The 22399-nt window shown below is 48.6% G+C and overlaps 1 protein-coding gene across 1 annotated transcript in view; it reads left to right on the plus strand.

Annotated features, from left to right (window-relative positions):
* Entrep2 (endosomal transmembrane epsin interactor 2) overlaps window positions 1-21829 on the plus strand; it is a 409195-nt gene extending 387366 nt beyond the window's left edge. The window contains exons 8-10 of the mRNA XM_085682675.2: window positions 6409-6484; window positions 15403-15630; window positions 18444-21829. Of these exons, the coding sequence (XP_085538801.2) occupies window positions 6409-6484; window positions 15403-15630; window positions 18444-18760 (621 nt within the window). The 3' untranslated portion in view covers window positions 18761-21829. The remainder of the gene's footprint in view (window positions 1-6408; window positions 6485-15402; window positions 15631-18443) is intronic.
* The last annotated feature ends 570 nt before the right edge of the window (window positions 21830-22399 follow it).

The following is a 22399-nucleotide window of genomic DNA, read 5'->3' on the forward strand; positions in this document are numbered from 1 at the left end:
CCTTGAGTAATGCCTCTGTGCCCACTCCAGTCCTGAAATGCTCTGAGTGGCTGCAGATGGCAACTCCAGACTCCAGATTTTGGCCTCTTTTGTGTGCATGGCAAAAGTCGCTGTGTAGGAAATGCCTGGGGGAAGGCTGCTTAGAGACTCGGTAAAAGAGAGATTCTGCAATCTCCTAGCTTGGACAGCCATTTGTCTAGGCTTTCCAAGCTGAGCAGGAACCTGCAACTTAGCAATGAAGTTTACCTTTCCGTTTACAATAAAAATAGTGAAGCTATTGTTTGTGATGACAGGCTTTAGCTCTCAGAGGTGCCAAGCTTGTATTCGGGCATCCAAGGAGGATCTGAGAACTCAGCTTTAGTGACGTGAGGGAATGTGTCACGGGTTGTAGATTTCAGCGGGTATCCCCTAGTCCCACAAAACCTTGTCAATCAAATCCCAATCCCGGGTCCATTCCCAGGAGTTATTGGGACTCATTGAGAACTGGGGTAGGTTACTGTGTCAAGGTTTGTGGTGAACACAGTAACATTACCATGATGGATCTTAGAGGCAAGTGTGGTACCAGGCCTGGTTGGGAAAGAACATCACCAAACCCACAGTGCAGGACTCAGAGGAGAGTACACTAGAACCATTGGTGATAGACACCAAGAAGTCAAGAGGTGATGATGGGGTGCAGATGGGCAACCCCATCCTGGAAAGCAGGGGCCTCAAAGCCATGTCTGCAGTAGTGTGTAATTTCGTTGCTGCCTTGAGCGGGAAGCTCTGCCATTTCCCACTCTCCAGCAAGCCTGCTTGCTGCTATCAGAGAATTCCAGATTCGTGCTAGGGAACCACTTCTTTGCTTCCCTTTGTGAGAAAGTACTAGTTTTTTCAGTGTTTTTAGAAGAGGAGGCTGGGTGGATGGATCATGATTCTGTGGGCCCTTCCTTGTGGACAGTGTTGGGGTTGGGACACTGCCCTGTCAGAGCCTTGGCTTCACAATAAGACCCCTTTTTTTTCAGGAGCCCCATGCTGGCCTTGCAAGGCCCAAGTGCAGGTGCGGGCCACAGCTACAGACTTTGAGTGTGATGTTTAGTGCCCCCACCCCATACTGCACACGAGAAGGATATTGATTCATGTTTCATCACCAATTTTCTCTTTCCCTGAAGAATGCAATATATTTCAGGCTAATATACGGTTCTGGGATCAATATGACACTGTTCTCCCAAAGGCACTGGAAAATGCTGCCTTCCATGATTTCTCTTAGAGAACTTGGGTAAGGAGGGCTGAAGGTCAAAGCTCTGAAGCCCGCCACCTGCAGGTACTGGCACAAACTCAATTTGCTCTGGAGCCAGCCAGGTATGTGTGTGACATGCCCTGTGGCCCCTCTCCAGGCCACCTGTGTAGCAGGGGCACATCTGTTGATTAAGGACCTGCAGCTCCCAGGCCAATTTTCTTTGATGCTCAGGTGTCAGGGTGCTTTTCAATTCCGCAGACATCTCTGGGAGTCCAGAAGTGAGTGAAACCTATTACCAACCACAGAGGGAAGGCTGCGTCAGCCACCTGCCCCCTCCTCCAGGGTGGTCCATCTCCCTTGACCAGACATCAAGAAGCTCCCCCTTCGCAGCATGAGCGGTTTCCCTGGATGAGGGGGTGGTTAATTGCTTGCCCCTGCACGCCAGAGGGTGTATAAATTGCCTATCAGCACTGGCTAGAGTAGAGCAAACTAGATAGAGGGAGAGGGCTTACGTGACAACATACAGACAGCAGGGGAGTAAGAGATGGCAGCCGTTGCAAAGATTTTTTCCTGACACAGGGTCAGTCTGCGCTGTCCAGACTGCCCTGAACTCCCAGCCTCAACGGAGCATTCCTCTCCAGCCTCCAGAATAACTGAGATGCCAAGTGTGCACCGGAGAGGCTGTTTTCGGTCGTCTGACTGAGGATGCCCCTTCAGACCTATTCCCTTCCTTGATCAGCACACGCTCCCTTCTGGCTTAGGTATGGATGGCATTCTTTCTTACAACTCCAGGCTGTGCTCCACAGCAATGTCACAGAGGCTGGCGAACCTCTAGCAGGGGCAGCCAAGTTACTGAGAATTGCTCACTTGACGTTCCCGACTAGACACAGACTCACATTCCAGGGATCACTGGTGGCTATGCTTCTTAGCTGAGGGGTATAAAAACACAAGTCTACTGCTTCATGGCGTTGACAGTCCTTGTGATGACGGGACAGGGACAGTTCACCTTCCCTGGGACTTTAGGGAAGAATTGTACCTGACCATCTGGGTAGGGCTGTGGTGTGTGGGAAACAAGAAAGGTGGTCCCGGTGGAGTGCAGCATGCAGAGGTGGGCAGGGGGGGGAGTGCAGCATGCAGAGGTGGGTGGGGTGGGGGGAGTCCAGCAGCATGCAGAGATGAGCGGGGTGGGGGGGGATGTCTGCTGTAGCACTGGGTGTAGGTTTTCTGACCTTGCATGCCAAACTGGAAGTGCCTTTGATAAATTCAGTGTCTAGGTTAGCTCAACCAGAAGTACTTGACTGGTTAGCAGTTCAGCTAGGAAGGGAAGTCTAATACAACACTGGAAGTTACGAGAAAGGAGATGGGCAGGCATGGTATCGCCAGCTGTGGGTCCTATAAATTGTATTTTAGAGGAAATGACCTCTACATTTTAAAACTTGCAAGTGAAGCGTTTCAGAAATGATCTTGAATATATAAAACCCTCATTCTCCATGGCAGTTGATAATTGCCCCCAAACAGTAGCTTTTCACGAATGTGGTTTCATCCAGGAGTGAGAAACACATCACAGAAATGGGCAGAATTCCCATGCAGGGTTCCCCACAGAGCCCATCCGCCTAAATTCCAGTTGATCCTTCAGTGATGACAAGTGGTCCAAGGAGCATCTCAGAGCCAGCAAGTCCCAGGTTCAGTCCCTTCCCTATTCTGTTTCTCTGCATCCTGACCAGGCCAGCTTATAGAAGTCCGTCATGGTGGAGAGGTGGCAGATATGGCAGATGAAGTAGCAAGCTGACATCTCACATCTTGAACTGCAAGCACAAATCAGAGAGAGAGAGAGAGAGGCAGACAGACAGCAGTAGAGACAGAAACAGAGAGAGACCAACAGAAAGAACTAGCAGTAGTATGGTGTTTACTCTCCAACATCCGCCCCAGCGACATACTTCCTCCAGCAAAGCCACACCTCTTAAACTTCCCCAAACAGGGCCACCAACTGGGCATATGCCCAAGACTATGGTAGACAGATCTCATTAAAATCACCACAGTCTCACATGGCTTGTGGTGTCCAGGGCAAGTTATGTAGGAATCTTGTCTCTCGCAATCCTCACACTCTTCATCCTGCTAGGATCCCGGTTTATGAGCCTTGGCGGCTGAACTCAAATCTCAATTTAGATTCATGCCACAGTTGTCCGTCCCCTTTACTGCCTCTGGAGTGCCGCTGAGCCAAATGGCCATTTCCCCCACAGTTCTGTGCACCGAGGTGGCCTCTGCCATCAGATTCAAATTAAACCCCTAACACTCTACTCAGAAGTGACAGATGCACTCCCAGGAGCCATCTTTTCTCCAAACTACATTTCCTGGTGCTTGAATACAGGAGCCAGAGGGAAGTGAGTGATGCCCTGCAGAATATGAAGCAAATCCAATTTCCTCTTGACCTTGTTCCTTTGTGGATTCTATTTCTCTTCTTTTATTTATATTTCTTTATTGCCAAAGCTTGCTTTCTCAAGAAACAGGTTTCTAAGTTTCTGTTCCCTCTCTCTCCTTCCCCATCAGGGGTGTGTGTGTGCGCTCGCATACATATACATATATATGGGGTTAGATATTGGAGAGAGACTTCTGGAATGAAATAGCCCTTTAGGCAGTTTCTTTTTGTTATTTAGTGGAAGATCCTTGGCAGACATTTTCACAATTGGTTATAGGCGTGTAGTGAATACCATGGGGGAAAGGTGTGTGTAGACACGAGGGTAGCATGAATTCTCTCTCCCTCGGTTCCCTCCCCAGCAGTCTTGGGAGCTTAGGAAGGAGAACAGCATGTGCGCTGCTGCTCCAAAGCCTATCAGTGGGATGAAAGGCCGCATGGAGGCTGCTCTCCTCCCTGGCGATAGCTTGATTTCCAGCTCGCCTCAGCGCCCCGCTTCCCCACCACCACAACAGGAAGCAGCTCACATCCTTTGTGTTGGTGCCACAGCTGGGTCACCTGCTCTAACTCCATCATAGTTTGCAGAGAGAGCTGAGGAATATCAGCTCTCTGATTGAAGTAGCTGGTGCCACGGAAGGCAGGAATGTAATTACCTGAGCTGGAATCGGACCAAGCCGCAGGGGCTCGCCTCACCTTCGCCAGTCTCCTCTTGAGCTCATTACTTGCCAGTGTGTCCCCAAAGCAATTCTGAAATAACACAAGAAGTCAGATATTGTTTCCTGAGCTGGCGAAGGGGTAGGTGCCAATGTGGCACATGGACAAGGTGTGCCATATCTCATGTCGTCCAGACCTATGCCAGATGCCTGAAGCACAGTTGGAAGAGTTGTGCCTATTGCAGAGGAAACTGCACCACACACAGCCCAAGCAGGGTGAGATAGAGCAGGAGGACCGGGGGCTCAGCTCCCTGTGTCCTGTTTTCCCGAGGCCTCTCCAGATCGGAGACATTCCATGTTCTGACTGGTTTTGAAACCAGCTAGAGTCATCAAAGAGGAAGGAGCCTCAGTTGAGGAAATGCCTTCCTGAAATCCAGCTGTAAGGTATTTTCTCCATTAGTGGGGGAGCCCATTGTGGATGGTGTCATCCCTGGGTTGGCAATCCTGGAATAGATAGATAGAGATCAGGTTAAACAGGCCATAAAGAGCAAGCCAGTAAGCAACATCCCTCCATGGCCTCTGCATCAGCTCCTGCCTCCAGAATCCTGCCCTGTGTGAGTTCCTGTCCTGACTTCCTTCAGGGATGAACAGTAATGTGGAAGTATAAGCCAAATAAACCTCCCCCCCCCATTTGCTTTTTGTCATGGTGTTTGGCCACAGCAATAGAAACCCCAATGAAGGCAGTCCAAGAGGAGAGTGGCAGAATCTCCCTGACCTAAACTTGAAGAGAACGCGCCAAGTCCACATTCCACCAAGCCAGGGTGGCTCTTAATGGTATGTCACTGCTGTCACACTGTGAGTTGGCAGTCAGACTGGCACCCCCACCCCGCGTGTACCTGGACCGTAACCCAAAGCTCAGACAAGAGAGTCTCCCAGGAGCTTCCTGTTCATTTAGTCTGCATGGTAACAAAAGGAAGAAGAAGTGTAAGCTAGTCAAGGGTAGGCTGGGAGTTCACTTGGGATGCAGCCATTTATCCAGTGTTCATTCCATGCCCTAGCCATGCTGGGGTGAAGCAAGTCGGGTCTCATGACCATTTGTCCCATGGTTTATTCTTCCTGGAACCTCAAGGAAAAAGTGAGAGAAGGCATTTTGGTGTAGGGACTGTCTTACATCCCACCATGACCATGGAGGATCCTCTGGCCTTTTGTCTTTGTTAGGGTTACTATTGCTGTAATGAAACCCCATGACCAAAAGCAAGTTGGGGAGGAAAGGGCTTGTTTGGCTCACACTTCCATATCACTGTACATCATCAAAGGAACTCAAAGCAGGAACCTGGAGACAGCAGCTGATGCATAGGCCATGGGGGCGGTGGGTGCTGCTTACTGGCTTACTCCTCCTGACTTGTCCAGCCTGCTTTCTTACAGAACCCAGGACCACCCAGCCCAGGGATGACACCACCCACAATGGACTAGGCCCTCCCCTATCAATTACTAACTATAAAAAATGTTGTACATAGGCTTGGCTACAGCCCAATCTTATGAAGGCGTTTTCTCAAAGGAGGTTCCCTCCTCTTGATTCTAGCTGTGTCAAGTGGACAAAATTATCCAGCAAACCTGTCTTGGTTCTATATTGTGCCCTAGTAGAAGGTGAATTGACTCAGTGTATGCCAGTGCCCTGGAAGGTACTCTGAGTGTAGAAGGCCAGAGAAAGGGGCTTCAGTCTTTGCAATGATGACTTGAATTCTCGAGTCTCACATATACCCACCTCATAAAATACACAGTTGTTCCTCAGAGCATTTGTTCCAGGACGCTCCCCAGATGCCAAAGTCCACACGTGCTCAAGCGCCCTTGCATAAAATAGAGTGCTGCTTGCACAGAACCTGCACGTTCTCCCCCGTCCTTCAAGCCCAACAGATGCATCCTCATGAATTCAGCATAGTTCATGGTACACAGAGATTCCTACTTCACCCTTTGGAACTTTCTGGAAAGCTTTGCCCTGATAATTTGGACTCTGTGTTGACGGAATCAAAGGAGTTTGAGGGCTCAGAGGACCGGCTGTGTTACTGGAGGTGGCCTGAGTGGGTGTTCTCCTGAGCAAGGGTAATGCTGCGTGTTTCTTGCTATAGGTTCCAGGTGTCGATCACCAGGTGGCTGACTCCAGTTCCGGGGACCCAAACACAGCTGCTGGCTTCAGCACACCAGGTAATCGTACCCATCTCGGTTCGATGTACTGCTTGTGTGTTTTCCAAAGATATCCCTTTTCTCCTGTTTCCTTCTCCCCACCTGTTCCCACCCCTCTTCTCTATCTGTATGTAGCATGGCTCCTTAGCCACAGCATTCTTCCCTAGCCTAGATGCAGTAAGTTGTGTCCCTGGGAGAGCGCCCACTTTCTTTGGGATATTTGGTCACCTCTTCCCTTAGTGTCCTTTCTCCATCACTTGAGGATGTGAATTTGATGAAAAATACTACTCAGCTTGAGGCTCACTTTGTTAGGACCAAGGAAGACTATTTAGTTCCTGGCACTTAATGATCTGACTCAGGATTTTTTTACTTTATGGTGGTAAGAAAGTGATGTGCTGTTCAGTGGAAACTGCTTTCAACTCTGGGATTTTATGTTTTCAGTAAACTGCATGACCGATCCGCACACTCCTATGAGCGAGACTTTGAATTAGACAGTTGTACTTAACCATAGGCTGCTGTGTGTTTGTGTGTTCTCGGCATGTTCACGGCAGGAGAGGGTGAGCTCTTGTAACATGAGGGGCCGGCTTGTTGGGGTTTCTGTCCCGCCCAGTACCCCAACAAGCCAGCAAGTCCCAAGGAAAATCATACGGAGTCTACATTAGGTTATAAAGCTGATTGGCCCTTAGCTCTGGCTACTTATTAGCTCTTATAACTTATGTTACCCCATTATCTTTATCTACATTAGCCACATTGGCTCCGTACCTTTCTCAGCTGGGCAAGTTACATGCTGCCTCTTCGGTGGTCTGCACAGGAATGCTGAGGAACTTCCCTGCTTCCCAGAATTCTCCTGTTCTCATTGTATCACATCTACTTCCTGTCTGGTTTTCCCGCCTATACTGCCTGCCTGGCCAATCAGCGTTTTATTAAAATATGATTGACAGAATGCAGACAATTCTCCCACATCAAGCTCTGATGCTCAGGAGGTTTAGCACATGGGTTTCCATTTATAAACGTCTCAACATGATGAGGTTCTAAGACATGACTGCAGTATTCACTCCTGAGCATCTGTTCCAGGTGATTGTGCCTGATCCCCTCCATCAGCAGGGGGCAAGCTAGACTAACAGGCTTCCAAGGACAGCTTCCTGGAACTTCCTGGACGTCATAAGCTTGACAGTTCTGAAAGGCGAACGTGAAAGGCCAGATTCCCAAGCACATTAGAACCTCCGTGGTACTGACCTGGCTTGAAGGATAGGGGTTAGACAAGCAGATGTACCCCAACATCAAAGGGATAAGAGAACTGGGGTTCAGAGGATCTCTTTCTTGGGGACTTCATCCAAACTCATAGGAACAGCTTATCTGTCACATAACTCTTGACATCCCATGACTAACCACAATTAATTCTTGCCTCCAGTACAGAGTTAATTAACATCTAATCAAAACAGGAAGGAGCCATCCTTTAGAGAAGGAACCCCAAGTCTCTGTAATCATGGGATTCAGGAATGATCATGCCCCTCCTTGGGTCACTCCAAGGAACCATCAGAAGTTTCTCTGGGGTTTGGTGAAGTATGGTTAGAAGGTGATATCATTCCAGTTTGCTACATTCTTGGGTTGTGCCCCACAGCTCCCGACCATGAGATGCCTGCACATTACAAGTTGTTCTAGAGAAATCATGAAGGAAAGGGTTTGGCTGGTAGCTGGAACCCTCCTCTGGCTATTACATAAGGATAGGCAGAGTTGGACAGAGGAATCTGGGTACTCCTTGCCCAGGACCTTATCAGTGAGCTCTGGAGCTGACCAGAAGACCAAGGGAGTACTTCCAGTACCCAGTCTTCTGGTGGTGATGCCAAGTACTAGGGGCTCCAGATTGTACTAGTTAATCAATACCTCGGAGGCCTTTAGGCCAGCAGATAGAGCCTTTAGGCTCCGGTCATTGTTGTACCACAATGAGGTTGGGTCAGGGTGTCTTCTCTGTATTTTTTTTCCTTATGTGTGTTCAGTTGCTCCAGTCCATTTTTCCTCTTGCGCTTTAGTAATATATATGTTAGAAAATGGGGAGGATGTAACTCAGTTGTAGAGATCTTGACTGTCAACACCCATATTGGAATAAAAACAATTCAATTAGCTGGGTGGCGGTGGCGCACACCTTTAACCCCAGCACTCGGGAGGTAGAGGCAGGTGGATCTCTGTGAGTTCGAGGCCAGCCAGGTCTACCAGAGCTAGTTCCAGGACAGGCTCCAAAGTTACAAAGAAACCCTGTCTCGAAACCCCCCCCCCCAATTCAGTTGGACGTAATTATGTGTATCTGTCTCTAGGTTCTCTATTCTGTCCCCTTAATCTGTGTGCTGCTCTCCCAATGCCATGCTGCCCACGACAGCAGCCCTCAAGTGAACTGAAAAATCTGGAAAAGTATCATTCCCACATTATTAATTAATGCACAGTGGTTCAGTCCTGGGGCCTGTGATTTTCCATATGCATTTCAGAATGAGTCATCTTTACCTTCAAAAACCATTTCTGGGATTCTATAAAAACCACATTAAACCCATACAACAACCTGGAAAGACTGCTCACCTACAACTGAGCATTCCAATCCAAAAATTCAGTCCCCTTCCCTGGACCACTTCTGAGTTCTCTCAACTCCCCTTGATAATGTTTAGCACCACACTTTGTTAGGTGCACAGTCATCCCTTGATATCAGGGTGACAGGTTTCAGGACCCTTGTCAGATGCCAAAACCCAAAGATATAAGGGATTTGAGTACCTTAGGTAAAATGACAAAATACTTCATATAATACATGCATGTTCTCCAATATGCTTTAAAATAAGTCACCTCTAAAGTATCCATCGATGCTATTGATTTTATTGTTGTTTTGGTTTTGTTTTTTCAAGACATGGTCCCTCTGTGCTTTGTGTAGCTAGAGAAGTAGTTGGGAGGGGGCTGGAGAGATGGCTCAGTGGTTAAGAGCACCGCCTGCTCTTCCAAAGGTCCTGAGTTCAATTCCCAGCAACCACATGGTGGCTCACAATCATCTATGAGATCTGGTGCCCTCTTCTGGCCTGCAGGCAGAGTACTGAGAATACTGTATACATAATAAATAAATAAATCTTTAAAAAAAAAAACAAAAAAAAAGTAGTTGAGAATCCTACATTTCTCAGGCATCAGGAAATAGACTGAGACATCAGGTAGTATCTTGAGCATAGGAAACCTCAAAGCCTGTCCCAACAGTGCCATACTTCCTCCAACAAGGCTGTACCCACTCCAACAAACCATACTTCATAATCTGCCACTCTCTAGGTAATTATGGGGGCCAATTATATCCAAGCTACCGCATTGCACTCTCTGGGCCCCATAGTCTTAGAATACTATTATAATGAAAAATTCATTTAATCCAACTTTAAAAGTCCCCATAGTCTATCACAGTCTCTACAATGTCTTAAAGTCCAAAGTTCAAAGTCCCTTCTGAGATTCATGTAATCTCTTAGTTGTAATCTATGAAAACCTATGAAAATCAAAATCAAAAAGCAGATCACATACTTCCAACCTATAATGGCTCAGGATATACATTACAGTTCCAAAACGCAGGAAAGAAAACATAGTGAGAAAAATACTAAAGAAAAGACCAAAAGCCAGATGGAAAAACTCCAGACTCTGTATCTACATGTCAGAGTGCTCTCCAGATCTCCAACTCCATTCAGCTTTGTTGATCGCAACACATTTCTTTCTCTTGGGCTGGTTCCACTCCCTGTCAGCAGCTCTTTTGGCAGGTATCCCAAGGTTCTGGCATCTCTAACATCTTGGGGTCTCCAAGGCAATCCGGGCTTCAATTTTACAGCTTCATACAATGGTCTCTCTAGGCCCTTGCCACATGTCTGACCTCAGCAGCTTTCCTTAGGCATGGAGGTAAATTCCATAACCCATTTCTTCTACCTTTAACTCTAAAGCCAGAATCATGTGACCAAAGTTGCCAAGTTCTGCTGCTTGCTGGGGCCAGAATATGGCTGCCTCCTTCAATTATATCTTCACCAACCTTCTGTCTTTGACCTTCCTTCACTACCTAGGCTGTCCTGAAACTGGATCTGTAGACCAGGCTGACCTCAAACTCGTAGATCCGTCAGCCTCTGCCTTCCCAGTGCTGGGAAGTGTGCACCACCACAGCCAGTTCTAAAGTTTTCTTTAATTCCTTTTCACAAGTTGGAAATTTAGCTGGGTGGGATCTTGCCCTGAGGTCAATACTCCCATTATTTCATTCCTTAATCTCCTCATCTCCTTGAACACAGAATTTAGCTCCATCCCACTTCCTAGTGCTCTTTTTCCTCCAGAAGTATTTTCCCTTCCTCAGCTTGCTCCATTTCATTATGAATCTTCATTAGAACTATCACTAGTAACCACAAAACAGACAATACTGGGCTGTTTTGAGATTTCCTCTGGCAATGGAATGAATCTAAACTCTTTACTTTAGCTACTTTCTTCACCAAAATATCACAAGACCAATCTCTAGGCCACATACCAACACTCTCCTCCTCTGAAACCTCTTGAGCCAGGCCCCACAGTTCATCAAGTCCCACTCAGCACCACTGTCTTCCATGCTCCTACTAGGACGGCTCATTAAGCAGTGCTTACAACATTCCACTGCTTTCCTAACCCAAACTCCCAAAGTCCATGCTACTCCAAACAAAAACATGGCCAGGCCCATCACAGCAATACCCTAGTCCCTGATACCTTTGTTAGGGTTTATATTGCTATGAAGAGGCACCAAGACCACAGCAACTCTTCCAAAGGAAAACATTTAATTGAGGTCGTGGCTTTCAGTTAAGAGATCTGATCTATTATCATCATGGCAGGGAGCATGGCCGTGTGCAGACAGACATGGTGTAGCTGAGTTCTACACCTTGCGGGCAACAGGAAGTACACTGAGACACCGGGCAGTATCCTGAGCACAGGAAACATCAAAGTCTACCCCCCCACACACACACAGTGACACACTTCCTCCAACAAGTCACACCCACTCCAACAAGCCACACCTCCTACTAGTGCCACTCCCTATGAGATCATGGGAACCAATTACATTCAAACTACAACATTTAGCATAGATACAAAAGTTTTTAAAAGCACTGTTGGTTGAGTGGACAAATGCAGAACTCATGCACATAGAAGGTCAGTTCCATGCCTCAGGATTTCATTCCCTTCACTCAGGAACAGTATTGCATTTGGGATTTCTAGTCCCATAGTCATTGAGTGTGACAGACCACATGATAGAGATGTGATTCACTCTTCCGTTGATCTTGTCCCTTGTTACCATGCTGAACTTGCCCTTTAGTTTTATGACTCTTCACAGATTCTAGTTGGTTTTAAACTATCATGAGTAATGTAGCGATGAGGTTTGGACATTGGCAAGACCTCAGGGGAGCTACAACTCCGATTTTTAGCTGGCTTGTTATAAACCAGCCCATCACGTTAGGGCTCTTTATCTACAAGCCATGTTTATATTGCTAGCCAGAGTACTCTCCACTTCTGGAAGTGCCCTAGGGTCTAACATAAGGAAAGTCACCCTAAAAGTGAAGGTGTTTTCATTCTTCAAAATAGTGAAAACCTGGGGCCACAGTGAAGTTCGTTAATGAGAGTCAAAACAAACAAACAAACAAAAAAAAACACGTGGCACATGCAAAGTGCATTATTCTACATTAATTAAGAAAACTGGTGTGGGTTTTTTGGATGAAAAATCGGAAGTCCATTAGGATCCTAACTGTCATAAAAAGAGGCATGCAGGGTTACCCTGGTGACAGCAAGAAAAAACAGTCACTAGTCTTGGGCTGGGAGCTTTTTCAGTATCTACTGTGATTTTGTGTTTCCAGTAATTAAATATATATTCAGAGTGAAGTCACACTTGCCTATCTATGAGTTGATTGTGTTAGCACCGACGGTAAGAAAACTGAATCAAGAAGAGAGGCAGCATGAATCGAAGCTATTTAAAATATGGATTTTGGTGTTGGGCTGGAGAGATGGCTAAGCAGTTAAGGGCACGTGCTGCTTTTTCAGAGGACCCATGCTCAGATCCCAGCATCCACATCCTGCAGCACAAAACCACCCTTCCAGCTCCAGGGAGATCTGATGCCTCTAGCCTCTGCAGGTACTGCGTTCAAATGCAGAGGCCCGCCCCCAAGACTTAAATCTTTTCCAAAAAGATAAAATAAATATATACTTAAATCCTTCCCAAAGGGTTGTGTGTGTGTGTGTGTGTGTGTGTGTGTGTGTGTATGAGCAGTACAAGTATTTAATGCTAGTGTGTGCATATGTATCTATGTATTTTATGTCTATGCATTTGTATATGAGCAGTACTAGTATTTGATGCTAATTAATATAATGTATATTATATGATGCTTATATATTTGGGAGCAGTACTAGTATTTGATACTAGTGTATGTGTGTATGTATGTAATGTATGTATATATGTATGTTTGCACGTATATGTATATTTATATTTGGGAGCCATACTAGTATTTGATGCAGGGCCTTGCACATTCTAGGCAAGCATTCTACAATGATCTCCATCCTCAGTGCTCTCTTTACTTCTTATGTTAAGACAGGTTTTCGCTAAGTTGCCTAGGATAAGCTAGAGAAATACTCTGTATGTAGTGCAGACAGGCCTTGAACACAATATTCCTGTCTTAAGCCTCTTATGTAGCAGAGATGACAAGCCTACACCACACAGCTTAATTTACCAGAGGTGATCCTGGCACACTGCTGTGTAGGTCTTTACCACACTGCTCAGCTTATCTGAGATGATCGTGGTACACCACTGCACCAACCAGCTCAGCTTATCTGAGATGATCTTGACACACCACTGTTTAGGCCTGCACCACACAGCTCAGCTTGTCTCAGATGATCCTGGCACACTACTATGTAGTTCTCTGGGGAGTAACTAGCAGAGGTTGGCTGGGGTTAAAAAAATGTCTTTTCTGTCTTTGAAGTTTTCTGATATGATCAATTATTGCTTCTTTTTTTTTTAAACAATCTCTTCATCTCTGAGTAGTTGTCAAATTATGTCTGGTAATAAACTCCTGGGAACAATTGAGGAGTCCAAGGGAGCATGTATTTTAAGTGTTAATAGAGCAGCCAAATTGCATTATAGGAAAGTTACACCCACCAGTGAGAGCAGGGTGCCGTCCCTCCTGAGGGGTCCTCTTGCCCTCCAAGGGCATAAACGTGCCCAGCCTTGGGTTTGAGCAACTTTCACAAGTCTGTCGTCCATGTGTGTGTCTGGATTTGATTTCCATCTTTCATTTGAAGTGTTTTCTTTCTTGGAAGATATTTTGGGAGTAGATTCTTGAGAAGAAGTGCTTATTAAATCAAATCATGAGGAAATGTGTGAGGCCTTGCAAGACCTTCCTACTCATGGCGCGGACTCGTCCCCTGCTTTGCTTCCGCTTTGGTGGCACCATGTTCCCTATGCAAGCACAAAACTTTAAAAAAAAATGATTTATTCTTCTCTCATACAGCATACCCCAACTGTAACTTCCCCTCCCTCCACTCCTTCCAGCCTCCCCCCCTTCCCAGACCTACCTCCCCTCCACTGTCTCCTCCCAGAAAAGAGCAGACCCCCCCAGGGACATCAACCTAGTAAGGCATGAAAGATACTATAAGACCAGGCACAAACCCTCACATCAAGGCTGGGCATCACAGCCCAGTAAGGGGAAAAGGGTCCTCAAAGCAGGGAAGAATGAGAGATACCCCCCACTCCCACTGCCAGGAGTCCTGTCAAAACACCAAGAAGACAACCATAACATACAAGTCCGGGACCTTGCACAGACCTGTACGGTCTCTGTGGACCCCCATGAGCGCTGCTTAGCTGATTCCATGGGCCAAAACGCACAGCTTTTTACTGTCAGTTTTAGTTCCTTCCCTTTGCGGTTTCCATCCTGCCCATGAATTCTCTGCTCCAAACCGCAGAGGGTATATGAATCCATAACAGCCATCCTGTTAGGGATTTCCTTCTCCCGAGTTGATGCCCTCCAAAAAGAAGGGTTAATCTTCCTGAAGATTCGGGTATTTGTTTATATGTGATGTATTGGTACCATTTCTGTTTTGCAAATGGGCTGCTACTTGTCACCAACTGTTTCTGTGGGGGCGGGGGTGGTTAGGCAAGAATGTTTTAGAATGTTCCACAGGCCGGTTCAAGAGTCTGTAGTGGGTACTGAGTGGTAGGTGTCTCTGAAGTCCGGTCTGGGGAAAGCTCACAGACACAGGGGGAGCATGGGGCACTGAATGGGCCCCGTGGGTGAGAAGGAAGGAACAGAGCTGGAAGCATCCCACCACTGATGGAATTTGGGCTGCTGTGATGGCGCAGGTTCCCTCAGGCAGGTCATCGCCTTGCAACGTCTGCCTCTGGACAGAGCCAGTAATTCCAGGCGAGTGGAGGAAGTGTCAATCCACTGGGGTTTCGTGATCATGCGTGAAACAGCCCCTGGTGCAACCCATGGGCTTCTGGCCTCTGAGTGGGAAGGAAGCACAGACGTGGTCAGCTTCACTGGTCCACAGTGGTGATGCTCACAGTGGTGATGCTCACAACTTAGAGCTCCACTGAGTCCAGCTGGAGCTTGAGTGACCAGGCTCCCCCGGATCCTTTCCCCACATCTCTGTGTGCCAAAGCAGAGCCTGCCGCTGACCTACACCCCCAGTGGGTTCATTTCTGCTGGTTCCCAGGTAAGGTTGATGGTGCTGCCCAGGGCCGACTCTGGGAATCAAGACAAGCATCACGTGGGCTATGTTTGTCTCACACATCTGATCTAGGGACTGCACGTCAGGTACTGGTTTGGTAACCTGCCTCAGTGTTGGCCCGCTTCTAACTGTGGAGTTTATATAGGTAGGGTCTGGAGGGCAGGTAGCTGGCTGATTCTGCCTTCAGAATTTGTAACCACTTACCCTAATAGCCTGTTTTCTTGCAGTGCCTGCTAGTAGCACAAGTCTCCCAACATCAGAGGGTGCCACCTCACTGGGTCCAAGCCACCCCTCCCCTGAGGGCACTCTGGACACCCCACCACCCCTTCTACCTACTCCAGTCTCTCACCACATGTCTCCAGAAGCAACAAGCTTGAACACACAGGCACAGCCAAGCCCAGGGCGTGTGGCCCGTTCCGCCAGCGACCCCACCTCCCGCGCATTCAGTGAAGCAGGTATGGCTCACGTGTATTCTCAGGGTGTACCCAACTCATAGAACAAGTGACCTTTGACAATCGAGGCCCAGATTGGATCCGGGAAAGTGTCATCTGCACACTTGAAGGCCCTGAGTTGGGGTGGAGGGGAAGGGAGCCTTAGGTCCTTGCTGTGTTGCCAGGGAGACATCATTCTGGCAAGGGAGGAAGGATTTAAGAGTTTAGGGTAATGAGATCCCTTTAGGTGGCCAGCAGCTCTGACCTGAGCATCAGCACCGAACTGCATGGATGCTCCAACTGGTGAACACGGATAAAGACTGTGTAGGTGGTATGTCCTCTGTCCCTGGTGTGTTCAGGGAGTGTCTCAGGGTTTCTATTGCTGTGATGAGACACCATGACCATGGCAATTCTTCTGAAGGAAGAGAAGCATTGGAACTGGCTTACAGTTTCAGAGGCTTACTCCATTATCATCATAGTGCTGGTGAAGGAACTCAGAGTTCTACATCTTGATCCACAGGCAGCCAAAGGAGACTGTGTGCCACACTGGGCATAGCTTGAGCATATGAGACCTCAGAGCCCACCTCCCACAGTGACACACTTCCTTCAACAAGGACACATCTTCTAATAATGTCACTCCCTATGGGCCAGGCATTCAAACACACAAGTCTATGGGGTCACACCTACCCAGACCACTACAGGCAGCACTTACCAGTGCCCTTAGTTACCATGAGCTGTTTTTATTCCACATGGGCACTGTCTAGTACTACGGGATTCCTGTGGCCAGCTGCCCAGGAAGCATATGCCACACCAGCTTCCTTGGGAGTCTTTCTCATGTCCTTGAGTCTGGAGGATGGACACAACCTTGGTTATAGGGGAGTAATTTCTGCCAGTGAGGACTTCCTAGTGGCCTTTGACTGCATCGCAGCACAAACTTCCTCTGATGTGCATTTTTAAGGACTCTACAGAAGGCATGGGGATGCCCACACCAGCCTCACTTCCATGCCCCTGTGTAGCTGAACACCAGGCAGCCTAGAGTCTGGCCATGCCAAGGAAGAGCCGCCTTTGCAAGGAACCAAAAAAGTGACAGAAGCCAGCTATCTGGGAACGTCTTCCTGGTAGAAACATCAAATTTTGTGCTTATAACATCTGGGTGCTACATTCCCCCACCACTTGCACCTCCATGGAGAAAGGTCAGCTCAAACCTGGAATGCTCTCTTTGCTCCTTAACTTGCAGCCCCAGAGCTCCTGTTCATGCCACCCCCAAGGGCAACACAGGGGTTTCGGTGTCCACTCCCTGTCACGGAGCTTTCAGAGGGGTCTCACATGAGAAAGCTCCCAAGGATTAGGTCCTTTCTCTGGGCCTCTGATAGCTTTCTTTGGCCTATCCCTCTTGTTGGAATTCATGGTCTGTGTGTGACAAGCAGCCACCAGGATGGGGGAAGGGAGAGGTGGCCACCTTTCCTTCCTGAGGTCCACGCAGCAAGCAGCCTGCGACTTCAGTCTCCTCTCGGGAGATGAGACTGCCATTGCTCCCCAAGTTGAAGGCATGCACCTTCTGCTCCCCTGGAGAGCCCTGGGATCGGAGGGCATTCCCAGGCACCTGCTGGGCTCCTGTGGGACCTGAACCTGGGAGAGAACTACAAGGTGACTTCCTTTTATCCACGTGCCTGCTCATCCACCATCTATCAAACTGCTCAGCCCTAGGCAGCTGGTGAATTTTACCAGTGATCCTTCCTGCCCCTTCCCGTGGGGACTGGGTGTTCTTTTGGTTGAGGTGCAGACAGGACTGCCCTGGGATGCTCTGGAGAGAAGTGAGGCACCCCTCAAACGTTTTGGCATCCACCTACTGTGAAGGGCTGAGTCATGACGAGGGGTCCTTCGCGGCCCCTGCATCCAGCTTCTCTAGCTGTTGCCCCAGACCGTGAGTGTCTGTCTCAAGGTGATTCTATCAAAGCCTGTAACTAACAGAACGCAGAACACATATGCTTAACTTGTTTTCTTACATTTAGTTTTGTTTTGAGACAGCGTCTCATTGGGTAGCCCAGACTGACCTCAATCTCCTGTCTCAGCCTCAGAGTGCTAAGGCTGGGGCCATTGCCACCCGGCTTTGCCTTATTTTGCTTATTTTAGGGAGTCATTAGCTCTGCCGAAGAGATTTATACATCATCCTGTATTTCTTTACTTTGCTAGTACCCCCAGGACCCTGGCGCAGACCACCCAGAATGTCTATTTTAGGTGACATATTAGGCAAGCTGATTCTCAATGTGGTCCTCGGTCAGTGGACCGTATCTCACTACCCACAGATGCCTAGCTCTTGGAGGTGCCATCTAAGCAGTGTGTGTCCTGATTTTGAGGTGGAGTGATGGTTATGACATCGAATAGGAGCCAGAGTCATTTCTCCAGACCCAGCCTAGAGGACACTGGAAGAAGGCCCTGGATAGAGGCTGCTGTCTATGCTAACACGGAGAAGGAATCTCACTACCTCTCTCCCACCCCAGCTCTAGTGTTAAACCTGTCTGGCTGTTCCTCCTCGGCCCCAGCAGGCCATCAGACCACAAAGGACAAAAGTCCTGGAGCTGGAGAAGGCTGGGGAGAGCTCAGCATCCCCTCAGCAGCCCTTCTCTCGGGCCCACCCCTCCGTTCACTCCCCATCTCAATCCTGAGAGGTTAACCCCGACTCCCCCCACCCCATGCTGACAGGAAGTGGGTCACACTCGGGCGCCTTCTCTGAAACAGAGCTCACAGCGTACTCTTGCTCATTTTATCTTTCTAGAACTTTGGTTTCGTTTGGCTCACAGCTGTTTTCAGACTTCCTCTTTCACTTTGATTTTCAGTCTCCGCATCACGCCCAGCCACGGCTGCCGGTCAGCACCAGCTCTCGTCTGCTGGCAACCAAGATACCTGGAAAACAGACCAAGGGACCAAGCCAGAGAGCTTACAGACCGTCTCCAAAGAACGGCCGCACTCCTTAGTGGAGAGCAAGGGCTACACAGACACCAGGGTCTTGGTGGCTAAGTTCTTGGAACACTCACACTGTACCCTCCCTTCAGAGGTGCGACACGTGGTGAGCACCGTCCGGTCAGCGGTCACCTCGGAGGAGCCCAGGGTGGAGGAGGCCATCTTTGGTGCTGGCGTCCTGGACCAGCTATGAAGCAGCTACAGACCTGGATGTAGACACTGATGGACCCAGTGCCTGCAAGTCCAGTCCTGCATGATGCCACCGTGCTTGACAGAGAGAGGCCTTTGGCCTGCAGGGCAGAGAGCAACCAGAATTCCCAGGCGAGGCTCTCTGGTGGCCCGGGCAGGGAACTGTTATATTTTCTCCATCGGTTGTCTTCCCAGGGACTTTTTGCCCCCTGTCCCACTAACTCAGCAAGCTCCGCTTGCGTCAGGGGGGATAGCACCTTGAACTGAAGAATGTGACCGGAATCCCTATCCAGGGACAGGTGACACTTGTGGAACATAAGGACACTGTATCTGTTCCAAATCAAGGCCTTTGACACAAGGTTGTCTTCTGGGCCCAGTTCAGTTCAGTGTTACGTGAGCAGAAGGTGGCAGCCGCCACGGAGCCATCTGCCACGTGACTGGTATCACTCTGCAGTGAAACCTTTAAAAAAAAATCCAGACCCATCACTTCCTTTCAAAGGAAATAGGCAATGTTAGCACAGCCTGGACCCACATTTTTTGATCACTGGGCTATCATGCAAATAAATCTACCATTAAAAACTCTTCCTAGGCACGCTTGGACAGCGAGCAGGTGTCGTGAAGGCTTGAAATGCCCGCCTCGCCTCCTTGTGTCCTGGACCTCCCCACTAGGCCTCTGACTGTGAGCTGCTACCCCCACGTCCTTCCCTGTGCCCCTCCCCCATGGCCTCCCATTCTTTAACCACAGCAAAGAATTGTCACTTGTGTCTTAGCAATCTGCATCCGTCAGAGGGCTCCCCTGGTATCTGACCTCACCCAACCGACTTAGGTAGGTCACAATGCGGGCTAAGATGCATTTATCTCTGCTACAAGTGCACCTTTGGCTACGGCATGCCTTTGTGAGCCAGAGTTCTCCTCCTCCATTCAGGTGGCAGCAGACCCACCTGTGTTGAAGGAGGTAGATGGTCAGTCCCTTATTTCTGGGAGAATACAGAAGCAGAGCAAAACCAGCTTGGGCATAGCCAGGTGACTTTGGGAAAGATGACCACCCCCAGACTTTCTTGGCTTTTCAGACCTCATTTTCTGGCACCATCAACACTAACCATGTCTCAGCAATGGGTCCAGACCAACACTGCCTGCAAGAACTTCCTGGAAAAATGGGAACACCCATATCTGGTTCATCCAAAAGCAGCAGCTCCAAGCACGTGAGATCACTGTACCCCAATTGGCCTGTGAGCCTCGATATCAGCACCGAGGCCCTATGTCTACGGAAAGTGTCAGGGTGGACCAGACTGTGACCACCATTATTCAGTGTCCAGCTGGTAGGCTTAAGAAACCCTTCTCTCCACTCTGCCTGGCCTTCAGCTTCTACTCCCATGTCCCAGCCCCCCAATTCCCTGTAACCAATATACTGAGGACCTTCATGTGTTTGGAAGCTAGGGGGGGCTTCAGCCCCCATATGGCTTGGGAGACACCCAATGGTGGTCGGCTTTCCATGCTCTGATGACTTGACCATTGCCGTAAGTTGTGGCCTTCCTACTGTTATGGAGCCAGAAAACATAAATCAGGCACATGATGGCAACCTTGCCTTTTCCGCGGGAGACGTAATTGAGATGAGTTTCCAAGCACTTTATCCAGACTATAGAATCCTCTCGTTTTCCTCAAGTGAGGATTTTGTCAAATCCCTTACAGGTAGAATGGCCTCCCCTGAACCTATCAGTTTGAAAAACTTCCATAGCCTGGCCGCGAGGCATTTTTATCACCTCAAAAATGAGGTGAGGTGAGGTGAGGTGAGGTCAGGCAGCTGCAGGGTGTCTCCTGATTGAAGGGTCCATGCCACAGGGCGCTTAAACACTTGTGGCTCCCCGATCAAGCTGAGATCCAAGAGAGGCCGGGCCCCACCCCACCCAGCTGACCCAAGCTCCAGGGTATCTTCATGATGCATCCAGGGTGAACGGTTTCTGGACACCGTGCAGGACTCTGGCCTTCCCGCTGCCTCTCTACAGCAGGCCCTCGTCTGCCATGCAGCACTCTCGTCTCAACCTGCACTGTCCCTCAGTTGCAGGCCACCGCTTCCTGGAAGCCCTGAGTCCTAGGCAATCTCAAGAAAGGGACATGCGCAAACCATTCAGGCTAGGTTATGAGATGGCTCCCCTAACAGGCTTATCTTATGGGCGCAGAAACCACAGACCTTGATGCTCCTGGGTGGGTGAGAACCCCTGGCTTCCCAGAACAAGACTGTCAGAAGACAGGTCAATCTGCATTCACCTTCGCAGGGCCCCACGCAGCCCACATGAGGACTAGGAACGCTCAGCTCCAGGCTTACAGCCACTAAATGATGTTCTTGTGATTTGTCTTGTCTCTTCTGGGTCCCTTAGCGCTGCCTCAGTGGTGATCTAGTATACTAGGAACCCCAGGCAATATGTGGGTTCCATAAGGCAAAAACTGTCATCCTCCACATTGCTTGCACATTTGTCTTGGAAGCTTTTTCTTTTCTTTTCTCTTCTTTTTTTTTTTAATTATTTTTTTTCTTTTCTTCTTTCTTTCTTTTCTTTTTTTTTTCTGATGTCTGAACTGGGTCCAACCATGATCATTTGGGAGGAGATGTTCTCACTCCAGGTTTGCCTGGTCCTGCCCCATCACCACCACCAGAAAACAAAACAAAACAAACCAATAAATAATAATAATAATAATAAAACAATGGCCAGTACCCTCTAAGACATCCTTCAAGTGTCTGCCTAGGGGCAGGAAGATGCTGATGTGAACCCACTGTGAGTATCAACTCTACTTTGAGGAAGGCAGGGTGGGAGGCCCCATCACAAGGACTAAAGGTCTCAAGCAGGCCATGGTAAAATGAAATGCTTGCAACCGACCCTGGGACAGAAAGCTCATGTCGGATCTTCTCTCCTCCCCTTCTGCTAGAGCAGCTCACAGATGCGGCTGATGCAGAATTGATAGGAAATTGCTTTCAGGCCCCCAGAGACCTGTTTGTACAACTTGAAAGTTTGTATTTATTTAATGTACCTCAAGGTGTTTTCATAATGATCAGTGTTTTAATAAAAAGTATTTCTGGTCACTGAGGTCTAACTGGGACTAAGAGGGTCCTGGAGGGACCGGATCTGGTGGGCCACCACAACTGTCCACCCAAAACTCAGTGCCAGGGACTGAGGAGCAAAGACAGTCCCCTGTGCCTACAGGTCCAAACCACAGCTGCCCCTCTGTGGTACCTGACATTCAAAAGAACCTGGGCGTGTGGTATAATCTGACGTCTTCCCTTTAAGGTCCTGAACTTGCGTACTAGGGGCTGGGTGGGTAAAGAGCTCATTGGACAATCATGACGACCTGATTTGGAGGAAGGGAGGTGATCCTGTAGCCCCGCTGCTACTGCTGGGATGTGCAGACCGGCAGATCCCAGGGGCTTGCCAGGTGGCCAGCCTAGCTGAAAGAGCAAGCCCCAGGCTCCGTAAAAGGCTCTGTCTCCAAAGATAAGATTAGGTGTGACAGAGGACAACATTCCACATGTGCACAGATGGTCACACGTGCCTGCACACAGGTGAAAGAAAACACATGCACACCCCACACCCACTATGTAACAGTTAGTGGATGTGGCACCCTCATCTCATCTCAGTGCATCTGTCTGGAGCTG

This window comes from Myodes glareolus, chromosome 24 (genome assembly GCF_982192425.1).
Source record: "Myodes glareolus chromosome 24, mMyoGla1.1, whole genome shotgun sequence".
In the NCBI taxonomy this organism is placed as follows: Eukaryota; Metazoa; Chordata; class Mammalia; order Rodentia; family Cricetidae; genus Myodes; species Myodes glareolus.